Here is a 14,254-nt window from a genome sequence, read left to right as displayed (position 1 = left end):
TGACCTGGTATTAGGCCTGGGGACTTCTGAGCAGCTTCCAGTCTCGGGAGAACTGCAGGGGAGCAGTCTCCAGCGAGTAGGTGTGATGTGTATGCTGGTGGATGTGGCCAGAGTTTGAGGGGGGGGCAGAGATGGAATCAGGAGCTCACAGTTGGGAATCAGATTGGCAGAGACTTCCTGTCCACCTGACAGCCTCTGCTGTCCCAATCCTCCCTGTCAGCGTGTGCCGGTGGCTTCCTCTATTTCCTCCCTGAGCCTCAGTTTGCTGCACCTCCTTGGGAAGGCAGCATTTCATCGACCCCATCCTGGTGCTCCCGCCCATGCCTCACCTCCCTTTTCCTGCCCCCAGATCGTCTCCTCGGCCTCCACCGACCTCCAGGACTATACCTACTACTTCGTCCCAGCGCCCTGGCTCTCAGTGAAACTCCTGCGGCTACTGCAGTGCTACCCCCCACCAGGTACCGCTGAGCCCTCAGTGCTGGGACATGGGGCCTCTGACCCCCTGAGGCAGGCACGTGGGTGCTGGGGGTCTGTGTCAGGATTTCTCAGAGTCGGCTGGTGCCTCTAGCCCTGCTCCTTGGCTGCAGTGGGGGCAGCTGTGAGCCCAGAACCTGACTAGGAGGGCTCCAGGATGAGTATGTTGCCTAAGGTGGGAACACCACAGAGCAGGGAGTAACAGACAGTCAGATAGATCACTGGCTTTTATTGATGCCCTGCTATGGGCCAGGGTCTCTCTGATGCACGCTCACACTCCAGCCTGTAACATGGGGACTGTGGTCAGGCCTGTTTTACAGATGAGAAAATTGAGGCTTGGAGCAGGGCAGGAGGTCCTTGCCTCAGGTTACCCAGCAGATCCCAGGCTGTGCTGTTTGAATTCCCGCAGCTGTTAGGGGTTTTTGTGTCCTCATTGTCATGACCACTGGCATGGCTGAAGAGCCTACAGGGAGCCAAGTCCTGCACCGGAGTGTCTACCCTCCTACAGAGCTGGTGAGGGAGAACTCCCTGCAATATGCAAATAGGGAAACGGGCTTGGAGATGACATGGCCTTTTAGGCCTGGGCAGTGGCTGAGAGGCAGAACCTGACTTCAGAATCTATGCTCTAAGCCCCTCCCTCTACCGCAGGCGGCTCATCGGTCTGACCGCACACAGCAGAATTGAGGGACTTTGTGCTGAGATGCTCAGCACATAGTAGGTGCCTGATAAACCACCTAGACTTCCCGTGTTTCTTGTATGCATGCTCTTATTTTGTTATATGTTTCTGACATACTTAAAAGGTAATTACAGACATCATGATGTTTTGCCTTTAAATATTTTGTTAAGCATTTCTCAAAACAATGGCAATTTTCATTCCCAGCAGCAATTCTGCACTCATACTTCAAACTAACGATGATCCCCTAATGTTCTTTGATACCCACTGCAGTTTTTCCTAATTTCTTCAAACTGTCTTCCACTGTCAGTTCAAACTAGGATTGAGCCTGACCGGTGTGGCTCAGCAGCTGAGCATCAACCTATGATCTGGGAGATCGAGGTTCGATTCCTGGTCAGGGCACATGCCCAGGTTGCGGGCTCAACCCCAGTGGGAGGGCAGGCAGGAGGCATCGATCGATGACTCTCTCATCATTGATGTTTCTCTCTCTCCTTCTCCGTTCCTCTCTCTGAAATCAATAAAGATATATTTAAAAAACCAACCAAACAAAAAAACCTAAGATCGAGTCAAGATACTAGTATCGCACTTGATTATTATTTCTCATAAATCTCCCTTAATCTGGAAGATTTGCCCCTTTTACTCCAGGACACTGGCTTTCAGCCAGCTGTTTATTAGACAAAATTTCAAACACAAAGATAACTTCTGAGAGTAGACTAGTAAAATCAGGTGCCTCTGCCGGGATCCAGTGGAGCTTGTTAACATGCGGCATTTGTGCCTTGGCTCGCTGGCCCTCAGATGGCTGCGGCATTATCTGATGGTAAGTCACAGACATCATAACACTACCTCCACCCCGAAATATTTCCGCATACGTCTCTCAGGGACACCGTATAAAACCACAGTGCCCTCGTCACGCCTCAGAAGATTCAAAATGACCTTACAGTGTCATTTGCTATCCAGGCACCGAACAGCCCAAGTGTCCACAGCATTATTTTTATGGCTTAAAAAATATATAGTACAATCTAGGACCACAAATGTCATTTTTCTGGGCTAGAATTGTCCTCCCACCTCCCACCCCCACTGCCTGCCTTTGAAGAAACCAGGAGAGTTTTGTATGCTACCTTCTAGATTTGGCCGTTGCCATTGTGTGTCCTTGAACGCTTTCTGAATGCCTAAGATTTGGGTGCAGCACATTGGCTGGAACTCTCTGCAGCTGCTCTGTCCATGGCATTGCCTCACATCCCAGGGAATGGTAGTTAGTGGGGACTGTGTGAGCTTCTGGTTGGTGTCTATCTCAGGCACTCAGACTGCTCTGTTGGAAGGCTGGGTTTCAGGGTGTCTCTGGGGAAGGTTCCTGGAATTTTCTTTGCCTGTGAGGAACCTAAAGAGCATCAGTGCTGCAGAAGGGGAAACTGAGGCTCACAGGGGTGCAGCCTGTTGCCTAGAAGGGTCAGAGTGGAGCAGGACAAGAGCCCAGGTATGGAGTTGGGTCCTCTGTTGGCATCTCTCCCACATTCTCTGGCCCCTGGGGGCCCCAGCCCGCAGCTGTAGGGCTTGCACCTTCCTGTGGAAGGTGGCAGCCATGGCATGGCCCCTGTCCCTGACAAGTAAGCTGGGCCTGCAGAGAGCTCAATCCAGGTTGTTCCCTCCATTTCCCTAGAGGATGCAGCCGTGAAGGGGAGGCTGGTTGAGTGTCTGGAGACTGTGCTCAACAAGGCCCAGGAGCCACCCAAGTCCAAGAAGGTTCAGCACTCCAACGCCAAGAATGCCATCCTCTTCGAGACCATCAGCCTCATCATCCACTATGACAGGTGCCCACCTGGAGGCTGGGGGCAGGGCCTGGACTGCTGGGTCTGAGGGGAGTGGGTCTGGGAATTGTGACTTCCAGGTAGAAGGATGATGAAGTTATGAAGTGTTGCCCTGCTAGGTTGGTGCTGGGTCCCTCCTGGGAGGCAGAATTCCTGGCTGTCTTTATTTGGGCTCAGTGGCCCCAGATGTCTGTGTCACCAGGAGTGGCCATGACTGGGCTGGGGGCAGGAGTTAAGACCTGGGTTCTGAGGATGATGTGGATGGACCAGCCTTGCCCAAGTCTCCTCCTCATGTCCCCATGTCTCTTTGTCTCTTGCTGGCAGTGAGCCCAACCTCCTGGTACGGGCCTGTAACCAGCTGGGCCAGTTCCTGCAGCACCGGGAGACCAACCTGCGCTACCTGGCCCTGGAGAGCATGTGCACGCTCGCCAGCTCTGAATTCTCCCATGAGGCGGTCAAGACACACATCGACACTGTCATCAATGCCCTCAAGGTGTGATCTTGGAGCCTGCCCTGGGCCAAGCTCTCCACACCCACCCAGCCTTGGTCTCCTCTGCCTCCTCGGAGAGGCACGGGGCTTGGAGGCCCTTGGGCCAGCCCTATGCCACTGGGAGCCGAGAACACAGCCCACCTGCTCTCTTCCCTCAGACGGAGCGGGATGTCAGTGTGCGACAGCGGGCGGCCGACCTCCTCTATGCCATGTGTGACCGGAGCAATGCCAAGCAGATCGTGTCGGAGATGTTGCGGTACCTGGAGACAGCCGACTACGCCATCCGTGAAGAGATCGTGAGTCCTGGGAGGGCTGGGCATCTGGATATCCCAAGTCTGAGAAAGAAAGTGCTGGGCAGTTGGACTCCTCAGGTCTGAGGGAGGAGAGGTTGGGAGCCTGGACTCCTGGGTCTGAGGGAGGAGGAGCCGAGAGCCTGGACTCCTGGGTCTCTAGACAGTGACAGTGGTGAGCCCAGATCCAGTTGAGTCAACACCCTACTCCCCCATGAGCATACTGTATGCACACACACATGCCCATCCTCCCTCCTGGCTGGCAGGTCCTGAAGGTGGCCATCCTAGCTGAGAAATACGCAGTGGACTACAGCTGGTATGTGGACACCATCCTCAACCTCATCCGCATCGCAGGCGACTATGTGAGTGAGGAGGTGTGGTACCGCGTGCTGCAGATTGTCACCAACCGTGATGACGTCCAGGGCTACGCTGCCAAGACTGTCTTTGAGGTCAGCACCCCCAGCTCTCCCCCATGAAAGGGCATCAAGGCCGAGAAGAGACAGCTGGGACTGGGACCAGTCAGCCCAGACCACCATCCTGCTTCCTCCACCTCTGAGCAGTGCCTTGGCCTCCCTACTTCTCCCGAGGGACCCAGGGGCCTGGCCTTCCCTGGCCATTGTGAGGCTCAGCCTGGCATACAGTCACTGATCCCAAGGTCTCAGCAGTTTCCCACTCTGCACCAGAAAAGGGGTCCCATTCTGTCCTGTTTTACTACCTGTGTGAGCTTGGGCCAGTTACTTAACCACTCTGTGCCACATCCTCAGTTTCCCCATCTATAATCCCACACATGTCATAGAGTCCTGAGGGTTAGCACCCCGTCTGCACACCTGAGTGCTCCTGAGCCAGGGGTCATTACTCATGGTCTCTCCACCCTGTCCCCACCTCCCAGGCGCTCCAGGCCCCAGCCTGTCACGAGAACATGGTGAAGGTCGGCGGCTACATCCTTGGGGAGTTTGGGAACCTGATTGCTGGGGACCCTCGCTCCAGGTAAGGGGGTGAACATACTCTCATCTGAAGGGTCCAGGGTATGGGGGACCCCAGGAGTCTCAGGGCTAGTGATGATGGGGCTCCCAGGAACCTTCTCCCCCCCTTGCCCAGAACTTGCAGGGTTAAGAGAGACCCCAACTCTCAGGAGCCTCTGGGACAGATTGTTGCAGTGGCCACTGCCTCGGGCCAGCCTGGGGTCCTGGGAAGGGTCCCTCCAAGAGTGGTGGCACCCCCGTCAGGGTTTCTGGGAGAGGGGGGTTGGAGTTGGCACCCACTGACCCTTGCCCCCTCACAGCCCCCCGGTGCAGTTCTCGCTGCTGCACTCCAAGTTCCACCTGTGCAGCGTGGCAACGCGGGCCCTGCTGCTGTCCACCTACATCAAGTTCATCAATCTCTTCCCGGAGACCAAGGCCACCATCCAGGGCGTGCTGCGGGCCGGCTCCCAGCTGCGCAACGCTGACGTAGAGCTGCAGCAGCGTGCAGTCGAGTACCTCACACTCAGCTCAGTGGCCAGCACGGATGTCCTGGTCAGGGCCCGGTCCCCATATGCCCCCTCCTCCACCTTCTGTGCCTTGCCCTCCCTCTCCTCCTGACCTGCTCCCGCCCCCAACACCACAGGCCACAGTGCTGGAGGAGATGCCGCCCTTCCCTGAGCGTGAGTCATCCATCCTGGCCAAGCTGAAACGCAAGAAGGGTCCAGGAGCTGCCAGCGCCCTGGATGATGGCCGGAGGGACCCAAGCAGCAATGACATCAATGGGGGTGTGGAGCCCACGCCCAGCACTGTGGTGAGTCCCCCAGACTGGGCCACCTGTAGGGTACATCTGGAGTGTCCTCTCTTCTCACCTCTGTCTGTACTTCCTGCAGTCCACACCCTCACCCTCCGCCGACCTCCTGGGGCTGCGGGCAGCCCCTCCTCCAGCAGCACCCCAGGCTCCCTCGGGTGCAGGCAACCTCCTGGTGGACGTCTCCTCCGACGGCCCAGTCGCCCAGCCCAGCCTGGGGCCCACTCCCGAGGAGGCCTTCCTCAGGTACCGTCGGCCCTGGGCTCTGGGCTACCGTCTTCTGTCTGTTCCCCCCAACTCGTTCCTCCCTCCCTGTCCCTGTGCCTCTGTCCACCTGGCTGTCGCCTCTCCCAGCCTACTTCCTCCCTCTGGCCACTCTGGGGTCTCGGCTGCCCTGGCCACCCTTCGTTGTCCTTTCCCATCGTTGTGTCTCAGCCTGCTCTTCCTTCTCTCCTTCCCTCCTCCTTCTTTCTCTTTGGTCCTTTTGCTGCCTGTCTGGGATTGGCTGCCTGCCACGCCTGTCTTCTCTGTCTGCTCTGGGATTGGATGGCCCAGCGAGCTGGAGCCGCCTGCTCCTGAGAGCCCCATGGCTTTGCTGGCTGACCCAGCTCCAGCTGCTGAGTAAGGGGTGGTCTCAGGGGGTTGGTGGGCAGACTCTTGTGTCCCTAGGGAGGGTTAGGGGACTTGGAGCTCTCATCAAGGGTTCCTGTTGAGCTAACTGTAGATGCAGGGACTTGGAAAGTCAGGGTCCTCTGATGTGGGGGGTGGGTGGCAACACATGCTAGAGGCCTCTTCCCATAAGAGGCAATCACTAGACTGATTTTGGGGTTCTCTGGGGAATCTGGGTATGTGGATTGTGGGGTTCTGTCCTTTCAGGGCCTGTTGTCTCCTTCTGTTAGCTAGCTCCAGGCCTTTACCTCTATCTAGTACCTTCCTCCCTTCAGTCCCCTCCCATCTCACTCCTTTCCCTGTCTGCAGCTCAGGTCCTGAGGATATTGGGCCGCCCATCCCAGAAGCTGATGAACTGCTGAATAAGTGAGTCTGGAAGAGATCAGGGAAGGGAATGAGGACAGGCCGGGATCACAGGCAGGGTCCAGACAGGCACCCTTCTCATCCTGAGCTCTGCTTCTGCCACCCCCTCCCCAGGTTCGTGTGCAAGAACAATGGAGTCCTGTTTGAGAACCAGCTGCTGCAGATCGGAGTCAAGTCAGAGTTCCGGCAGAACTTGGGTGTGTCCCGAGGCTGTGAGGTTGGGGTTTTGGGGAGACCTTGCTTGGGTGGTGAGTAGAGACTCTCACGGAGGCCTGCCTCTCCCCATCACTGCAGGCCGCATGTATCTCTTCTATGGCAACAAGACCTCGGTACAGTTCCAGAACTTCACGCCCACTGTCGTCCACCCTGGAGACCTCCAGACTCATATCCTCCCAGCCTGGCCCAGCAACCCCCTCTGCTCCAGGCCCACCCTGTGTGTCTGTCTTCCTGGGAAGGAGATGAACCCAAGTCAAGACCCCTATTCAGCCCTCTTACTTGAGAGCCTGAGTACTTGTTAATTCTCTGAGATTTCGTGTCATCTGTAAGAGCATATGGTCCTTTTTTCCCCAGAGATGACAGTGAAGTGAGTGATAGGTGTGCAGGAAGCATTACGTCTAGAACCCCTGCTGCTCCAGGCCCATTTGTCCCTGTCAGACCCCTTCCTGACTTTGTCCTCTGTCTGGCTCCATACCTGTGATTCTAGTTCCTTCTGAACTCAAGAGCCAGGCCTGGGGGTCTCACTGACCAGAGCCGCCTCCTGTGTGACCTGGGCTGTTGCTTTGCCTTTCTGAGCCTTCCTCTCCCTTCTGAGTAGACCCTCCTCTTCCTTCTCATAGGGTTGTTTTGCAGGTCAGCATGGTTGGAAAACTCTGGAAGGATGGCTGTCAAAGAGGAAGCGCTTGAGTGGTGTCGGTCCCTTCTCCCCCATCCTCTGGTCATCCACTTCCACCCCTGTGAAATGATAGGGATTAGACCCCAGAACTTTGAGGATCTTTTTACTTTTAGTTCTTTGCTTCATTCATCATTTTTAGAGGCCTCTTGTACACTCAGCTCAGTGCTGGTCATGGGTGGGGCAGGGGTGAGATGCAGAAGACCCAGTGGGTCGCTGACATGAAGGTAGATGGTAACACTAACTATGCACTTCCCATATGTGAGACACTGACAAGTATTCGTGCTGGATTGTATCTTTGAACACTGAGGACACAGTGGCCATTTTGCAGATGAGGCCAAGAGAGGCTAAGGGGTCCATAGTCACTGAGGTGGTAGGCGCCGGGATTCAAACCCAGAGAGGCTCTTGCCTCTTTACCGTGTGACCTGCGGTAGCCGAGGTCGCTGAGCCCGTTGTGAAAGGCCGATTTAGTATAGGAAAAATCCAGGGTGTCAGGACCCCACGGAGCCACCTCGGTTCTGGCTTCCTTGACCACGGTGGGCACAGCTGGCCGTGCAGACCAAGCGTGTAGCCGCGCAGGTGGACGGTGGGGCACAGGTGCAGCAGGTGCTCAACATCGAGTGTCTGAGGGACTTCCTGACGCCCCCTCTCCTGTCAGTGCGCTTCAGGTGAGTCAGGGTGATGGTGCCCCGTGGGCGGGGCTTCGTGGGCGAGGGGCGTGGTCTGACGGAGCCCTCTCCTCCAATGCCAGGTATGGGGGAGCCCCTCAGTCCCTCACCCTGAAGCTCCCGGTGACCATCAACAAGTTCTTCCAGCCAACAGAGATGGCGGCCCAGGACTTCTTCCAGCGTTGGAAGCAGCTGAGCCTGTGAGTAGCAGGGGACAGAGCTACAGCCTCACTTAAGGGTGGGTGGGGCCGGGGCTGCCAGGTCCCTGACCAGAACCTTTCCTCCCCCCAGCCCCCAACAGGAGGCGCAGAAAATCTTCAAGGCCAACCACCCCATGGATGCTGAAGTCACTAAGGCCAAGGTGAGAGTAAGGAGAATGAAGAGAGGAGCCCCCAGGCTAATATCCCAATCCTGCCTCTCCCCAACTCGGATCTGGGGAGCAGTGGCTGCTCAACTTCTCCAATCCTCGGTTTTCCCATCTGTAAAATGCCGCCAATTCCCACTCTTAAGTTTTGGGAACTGGTGTGCCACTCTGGAGCTAACAGCTCTGGCACCTCTGACGGCTGCCACCCTTCCTCCCCAGCTCCTGGGGTTTGGCTCCGCTCTTCTGGACAACGTGGACCCCAACCCTGAGAACTTTGTAGGGGCTGGGATCATCCAGACTAAAGCCCTGCAGGTGGGCTGTCTGCTCCGGCTGGAGCCCAATGCCCAGGCTCAGGTGAGTGGTGGTCTGGGGGGCCCACCTGAAACAGATGCATCACCCCCTGCCTCGTGTGCATTCTCCGTGCTCCCCTCCCCAATTCTTTTGGCTCTTGTCTTCTCCCTTCCCCTCCCCTCCCATCCTGGTTTTTGTCTGTCTATATCCTTTCCACCTTTTTTGGCCTCTCTTTTATCTTTCATTCTTTGCTTCTGTTTCCTGTCACTTTTATTCCTACTTCCTGCCCCTTCTGTCACCTTTCTAACCCCTTTCTGCTTTCTCACTCTTCTCATCTTCTATCTTGCCCATATTCCCCTCCCCATCTTGTCTCACCTGGTCTGCCCCATCCTTCTGCCTCCTCCCTGATTCCCTGTCCCTCATGTCCCCCAGATGTACCGGCTGACCCTGCGCACCAGCAAGGAGCCTGTCTCTCGTCACCTGTGTGAGCTGCTGGCCCAGCAGTTCTGAGCCCTGGACACTGCCCCCCCTGGGAATGTGGCCGGTGCCAGGAATCCCCTAGGACTGAGGGAGCTTTGGTGGATTGGGGCAGTGAGGGGCCCTCTGCTGGTGACAGGGAAGACCCTGGGGTAGGGGGATGCCTGGGAACTTCCTCCGGCCTTTTGTATTTTTATTTTTGTTCATCTGCTGCTGTTTACATTCTGGGGGGTAAGGGGGAGCCCCCTCCCTCCCTTTCCCCCCTCAAGCACAGAGGGGAGAGGGGCCAGGGAAGCAGGCGCCTCCTCCCCTCCCCCCCACCCTGTTGTGGCCCCTCCTGCCCTCTCCCCGTCCAGGGGCTGTGTATTATTGTGATCAAATAAACAGACGCTAACAGCTCTGGGTACCTCTGTGTCGCTCATGCCCAGAGGTCAGAGGAGTGGGGTGAGGGCATGCAGAGTGTGGGTGGCCAGGCTCCGCAGTCCATGGCTAGGACTCTGAGCAGACAGCAGCAGCAGCAGCCGCCGTGGCCCCAACTGTAGAGCCACCAGATGCCATCCTGTGCCTGGCTCCTCAGTCCCTGATACCAGGTAGCAGGCTCTTGGCACCTGGGTTCGGTGGGCTGTGTCCTCCGTCTTCTCCTCTTGCTGTCCAGGCTCTGGAGAAAGGACAGGAAGGGCTCAGGTGACCAATGGGGTCTGGACCACTAGGATGCCAACCTGCAGGAGCCATACCCCATCCTGGGCCTGAGCCTGACTCCTGACATGCAAGGGCCTCACGGCTCCATCCAGTTGTCAGTGACCTGAAGGTTCCAGGCTTTCTCACTCAGCTGCCTCTCTTCCCACTCAGCCTTAGTCCCCCCTTTTCCTGGGGACACTATGTGCAGCCCCAGGCAATCTGCTTAGCAACACAAATGGCAAACACAGGTGATGCTTATCAGGTGCCAGGCACTGGGCTCCAGGTATGGGGACCCTAGAGACCCCACCCCACTTTATGGGAAGCTGGTGGGGAGGGGTAGAGTCAACAGCTAGGAAGGGACAGTCCTCTGCCCCTCCCAGGTGCAGCTCTTTACCATGTTGCTACATTTATCAGGATCTTTACTGGGGTTGCAGCATCACCCTAGGTCCCTTCCTTTGTCTCTTTGGGGCCTCTTGGATTCTAGGACAACTTTTCCTAACTAACCCTGGCTCTGTGGTACTCCCCCCCACCCCCAGACTATGGGTAAAGCCTGTACTTTAAGCGGTAGAGGGGAGTGTGTGGATGTGGGAGCCAACTGTATGTGACAGCTCTGCTGCTTATTAGCTGAGCCTCAGTTTCCTCATCTGTAACATGGGAATGATGACATAGCAGGAGATAACCCTCACCAGTGAGGATGAACTGAGTCACTGCATATAAAGCACTTGGCAAGAGATAAGGTCTCTGTTAACTATTAGGATTAACCAGGAGATTGTGTAACCTCCAGGCTGGGACCTCCGTGCTCTATCCATCAGTGTGGATGCCCAGGCCTCAACTATGCCCAATACCTGCTGAGTTCTACCATTTTCTCCAGCCCTACTTCTTACTCCCTCCCAGTGTGACCTGGCACTCAGTGCCCCAGCCCTGTGCCCACCGCTGCTGACCTGGTGGGAAGTGGATGGCGGTGACCAGGGCATAGAAGGAACGGAGGAGGCACCGACGCTGCTCAGGGGAAGGATCTGAAAGGAGAAGGAAGGATGACAGCCTCTCCAGGGCCCAGGACCCTCCTGGCCTGCCCTCCTCCTCAGTCACCTTTATCCGCTGAGGGCTCCACGGTGAAGAGGCAGCGCTTCAGCTCCAGGTGGAGGAGCAGCAGCCTGTGGGAAAGGGCGTGTCATAACCAGGGAAGAGGGCTAAGGACCCCGACCCGCTCCTCCGGCCAAGCCCTACCCGAGGATGTCCGTGTGCAGGGGGAAGCCAGTGGGCAGAGCTCGGGGTCCCAGCGGCAGGCAGGCCCGCAGCGGGTCCAGCATTGGCTGCCACCAGCGCTCCAGAAGCTGTAGGGGGCGTGGCCAGGGGCGGCGCCGGGAGGTCAGGGACGTATCAGGGGAACCCCGCGAGGCCGAGAGGAGGGAGAGGGGGGTCGGGGCGGAGCGAAGGGAGGCGGAGGGGACCGCGGAACGCGCGGGGCCTGGAGGGACAGGAGTGGAAGGAGGGGGGCAAGCTGGGGTGAAGGTGATTGGAGCGCAAAGGGGGCGGGGCCTACTGGAGGGGCGAGGCTGGGAAAGGGGGGTACAGAGTAGAGAGCACCGGGCAGGGCTGGGGTGGGAGGAGGGCGGGGAGGCGCGGGCGGAAGGTGTGACAGCGGGACAGCGGACGCATCCCGGACTCACCTGTGTGTCCAGCTGGCTGAGGGGAGGGCGCGGCCCGCAGAGCAGACACAGCTCCACGCCCGGCAGCAGCGTCAGGGTCAGAAGCCTGTGCGGGACCTGAAGCGGGCGCAGCTCAGTCCCGTCCGCAAGCGCTGCCTCCTCGGGACTCGGCCCCTAGGCCCCACCCCTTCGTGCGCAGGTGTCCCGGGCCCCTACCTTCCCCACCCACTCACCGTGGGGCTCCCGTGCGGCAGGTACACGGGGTAGTCCCGTGCAGCCTGTGGCGGCAGGGAGCCCACCAGCCAGGGGAGTAGTACGGCCTCCGGCGTCCCCAGCCGCCACCAGCTTTCTGTTGCTGCCACCACCCTGCCCAACACGACGAGGCTGACGAAGGCTGTTCCCGCAGCCTCGGCGAACCCAGAGAGGGCTTCCTGGGTAAGGGAGGCAGGCCGACAGCGAGTCAGGAGACACGAGCAGGTTGGCGAGGAGTGGGGACACCGCATACAATTCAAAGTTCGCCTTGTGGCCATGCTCAAGTGTCGCACCCTCCCTGGGCCTGGGTTGCTTTGCCTTCACGTGCAGTTACAACCCCCAAGTCACATGGTGAAGTTAGAGGTACCTGCTACCCTGCCAGCAATGTGCTGCTGAAGCTAACAATAACAATGGCAGCAGCTATGGTTTATTGAGTCCTACTGTGTGCCAAGTAGGTGCAATCAACCACCTGTTGAGGCTCAGGAGGTCAAGTCACCTGCCGACATTCACACTGCTAGTGAATCCACAAGAGCAGTATTTTAAAAAGGGTTAATAAGAGATTCACTGGTCAGAAGGAACAGCATATGCTAAGATGGGAAGCTGGGAAGTTGTTGGGATTTGTGGGACCCCTGAGGGAGCTGGGCAAGGGGCTAGGACCTTGTCATGGGAGTGATGGAAGCCATGAGAGAGCTGTGATAAGGGGAGGAGCAGGGTCAGCTTTGGGTGTAAAGAAATCCTTCTGGGGCCAAGTGGGGGTTGGACCGGAAGCCTGGAGGATGGGAAGAGGTGGAGGGGTAAGAGGATGAGGTCTGAGACAGGGCCATAAGGACAAGTTTAAAAGTCTCCAAGGTTTCCCCAATACCTGCAGGAGGGACCCTTCTGGAGGAACCACACAGTCCACACACTGGGTCAGGTCTCCAATAAGCTCTGAGTCCCCCAGGAAGCTGTCAATGAGGCGGTAACAGGCCTAGCAGAGGGAGAAGGGAGGTGCTTAGGACCTAGGTGGGTCCTAGGTATGCTGCGTCCCCATCAAAAAAGTGGCCCTGCTGAGTTGGCCTAGCTCCAGGGTCAGAAAACTGAGCTGCCCCAAGAATCCACGGGATCAGGCTGCCCTAGGGGCTGTTGGGCACTGTAGTCCCCAAATATCAGTAGCCTCACCCTCAACTCCTTCTTCAGTCTTTCTATGTTGCTGATGTTGGTCAGTTCTTCAAGTCCCACGAGAAGAACCTAGAAGAACCATGTAAGAGAGTAGGGGCCCTGGAGATCTTAGAACAAAGGAGGGGCTGGGACTCAGACTGAGGAATGAGGGGGCTGAGGATCTGGACTCCTGAGTCTGAGGGAGGAGAGACTGAGGGCCAGGATTCCTGGGTTTTGGAGGAGGAAGGTGCTGGGGGCCAGGACTGCTGGGTCTGAGGGAGAAGGATCCTGAGAGTTCAGATTCTTTGGTTGGCAAAAGAGGCTTGGGGATTCTCACCATGGCCCCAAACACCATCTGGAGTAGTCTCTCTAGTCTCAGCTCCGAGGTGCCCTCCTCAGATGACAGAACAATGAGGGTGATGCTGTGAGAAAGGAAGGTGAGAAGGAAGAATGAGTCCAGGCCAGGGAACAGGGTAGTGAGGATTGTAGTTTACCCTTGACCCTGGCTGCCAGCGACATCCTCCCCCAGCACAACCCCACTTCTCATACAGAGGAACTCAGGGATCAGAGGGAAATTGGCTTGTCAGAGCCAAGTAAACAGAGAGCTGGAAGGCCCTGAAGTCATCTTCAACAGGGCCTATCACTGGGGCCCTGTCCCTGCTGCAAGCTACCACTTGGAAACCTGTCATGGAAGCTTTTCCACACCACGGTGGTGTCCTGGGTCTTCGCAGAGATCAGCTGCACCTCGAGATTCTGCCCAAACATGTGGACTCCATTGAGGGAGCCGATGACAGAGAACGGGAGCTGGGGAAAGGTTGAGGACATTAGACAGGGGCCCCCAATGCCCTCCCCTTTCTAGATCCCCTGGCACCTCCTGGTCAGGCACCAGGATTTTGGGGCCATTGCACCCTCAGCCCTCTAAACTCAACTCTGAAACTTCCCCAGCCCCTGCTGCCTTGAAGATCCAGAGTCCAAGCTCCTAACCCACTTCAATTTCGGAGATCCCGACCTGCAGAGCCCCACCTGCTGGCGGGCAGGAGCACCGCCGCGGCTGCTCCTGCAGAACAGGGGGACTCCGCTGGAGGCCGCGAGGCACAGCAGGTGCACCGTGCCCTCCGTCCCCTCTTCCCCCATTTGGGTCCCACCCCAGTTCCTCCGTGAAAACCGTCAGTGCCCGTCTTGGAGAATGACCGTAGTCACACGAAGTCTGGCTGTCATCCGAAACCGCCAGAGGGTGAGACGGGGAGCTGATTGGGTGAATCCGACTCAAACCTATCCACCAACCCGGAAGCCGCGTTCGGGTCTCTTCCGCCTC

At 57.4% G+C, this 14,254-nt stretch overlaps 2 protein-coding genes across 6 annotated transcripts in view; one reads left to right on the top strand and one right to left on the bottom strand.

Moving 5' to 3' along the window:
• Window positions 1-9,623, top strand: part of AP2A1 (adaptor related protein complex 2 subunit alpha 1) — a 25,701-nt gene extending 16,078 nt beyond the window's left edge. The window contains exons 7-23 of the mRNA XM_081118357.1: window positions 350-458; window positions 2,805-2,955; window positions 3,277-3,445; window positions 3,601-3,738; window positions 3,999-4,181; window positions 4,622-4,719; window positions 5,015-5,246; window positions 5,338-5,505; window positions 5,585-5,748; window positions 6,481-6,537; window positions 6,649-6,731; window positions 6,829-6,919; window positions 7,969-8,091; window positions 8,175-8,291; window positions 8,383-8,452; window positions 8,675-8,809; window positions 9,179-9,623. Of these exons, the coding sequence (XP_080974483.1) occupies window positions 350-458; window positions 2,805-2,955; window positions 3,277-3,445; window positions 3,601-3,738; window positions 3,999-4,181; window positions 4,622-4,719; window positions 5,015-5,246; window positions 5,338-5,505; window positions 5,585-5,748; window positions 6,481-6,537; window positions 6,649-6,731; window positions 6,829-6,919; window positions 7,969-8,091; window positions 8,175-8,291; window positions 8,383-8,452; window positions 8,675-8,809; window positions 9,179-9,256 (2,166 nt within the window). The 3' untranslated portion in view covers window positions 9,257-9,623. The remainder of the gene's footprint in view (window positions 1-349; window positions 459-2,804; window positions 2,956-3,276; window positions 3,446-3,600; window positions 3,739-3,998; window positions 4,182-4,621; window positions 4,720-5,014; window positions 5,247-5,337; window positions 5,506-5,584; window positions 5,749-6,480; window positions 6,538-6,648; window positions 6,732-6,828; window positions 6,920-7,968; window positions 8,092-8,174; window positions 8,292-8,382; window positions 8,453-8,674; window positions 8,810-9,178) is intronic.
• Window positions 7,969-14,254, bottom strand: FUZ (fuzzy planar cell polarity protein). Of its 5 annotated transcripts, none has more exons than XM_081118359.1 (12): window positions 13,963-14,234; window positions 13,622-13,743; window positions 13,277-13,361; window positions 12,961-13,029; window positions 12,665-12,769; window positions 11,784-11,981; window positions 11,572-11,667; window positions 11,129-11,235; window positions 10,991-11,055; window positions 10,843-10,917; window positions 9,631-9,881; window positions 7,969-8,289 (listed from the first exon to the last, which is right to left on the bottom strand). In XM_081118359.1, the coding sequence occupies exons 1-11, from the start codon at window positions 14,071-14,073 to the stop codon at window positions 9,655-9,657; spliced, it is 1,260 nt and encodes a 419-aa protein (XP_080974485.1). In that variant the 5' UTR covers window positions 14,074-14,234; the 3' UTR covers window positions 7,969-8,289; window positions 9,631-9,654. The 5 variants fall into 5 exon arrangements, with proteins under 5 accessions (XP_080974485.1, XP_080974487.1, XP_080974486.1 ...); XM_081118361.1 differs by having other exon boundaries at window positions 14,131-14,234; XM_081118360.1 differs by lacking the exon at window positions 7,969-8,289 and having other exon boundaries at window positions 9,398-9,881; window positions 14,131-14,254.

This window comes from Miniopterus schreibersii (genome assembly GCF_964146895.1).
Source record: "Miniopterus schreibersii genome assembly, chromosome: 18".
Classification (NCBI taxonomy): domain Eukaryota; kingdom Metazoa; phylum Chordata; class Mammalia; order Chiroptera; family Miniopteridae; genus Miniopterus; species Miniopterus schreibersii.
Note: the sequence above shows the minus strand (reverse complement) of the source record. Positions and strands in the feature narration are given on the sequence as shown.

Excerpts from the sequence above, each read along its gene's own strand:
- FUZ (XM_081118359.1), bottom strand. The coding sequence starts at position 14,073 with ATGGGGGAAGAGGGGACGGAGGGCACGGTGCACCTGCTGTGCCTCGCG. Across the intron at positions 13,744-13,962 it reads GTGCTCCTGCCCGCCAGCAG|CTCCCGTTCTCTGTCATCGG; the intron begins GTGGGGCTCTGC and ends ACCTTTCCCCAG. Across the intron at positions 9,882-10,842 it reads CGCCATCCACTTCCCACCAG|AGCCTGGACAGCAAGAGGAG; the intron begins GTCAGCAGCGGT and ends TCCTTTCTCCAG.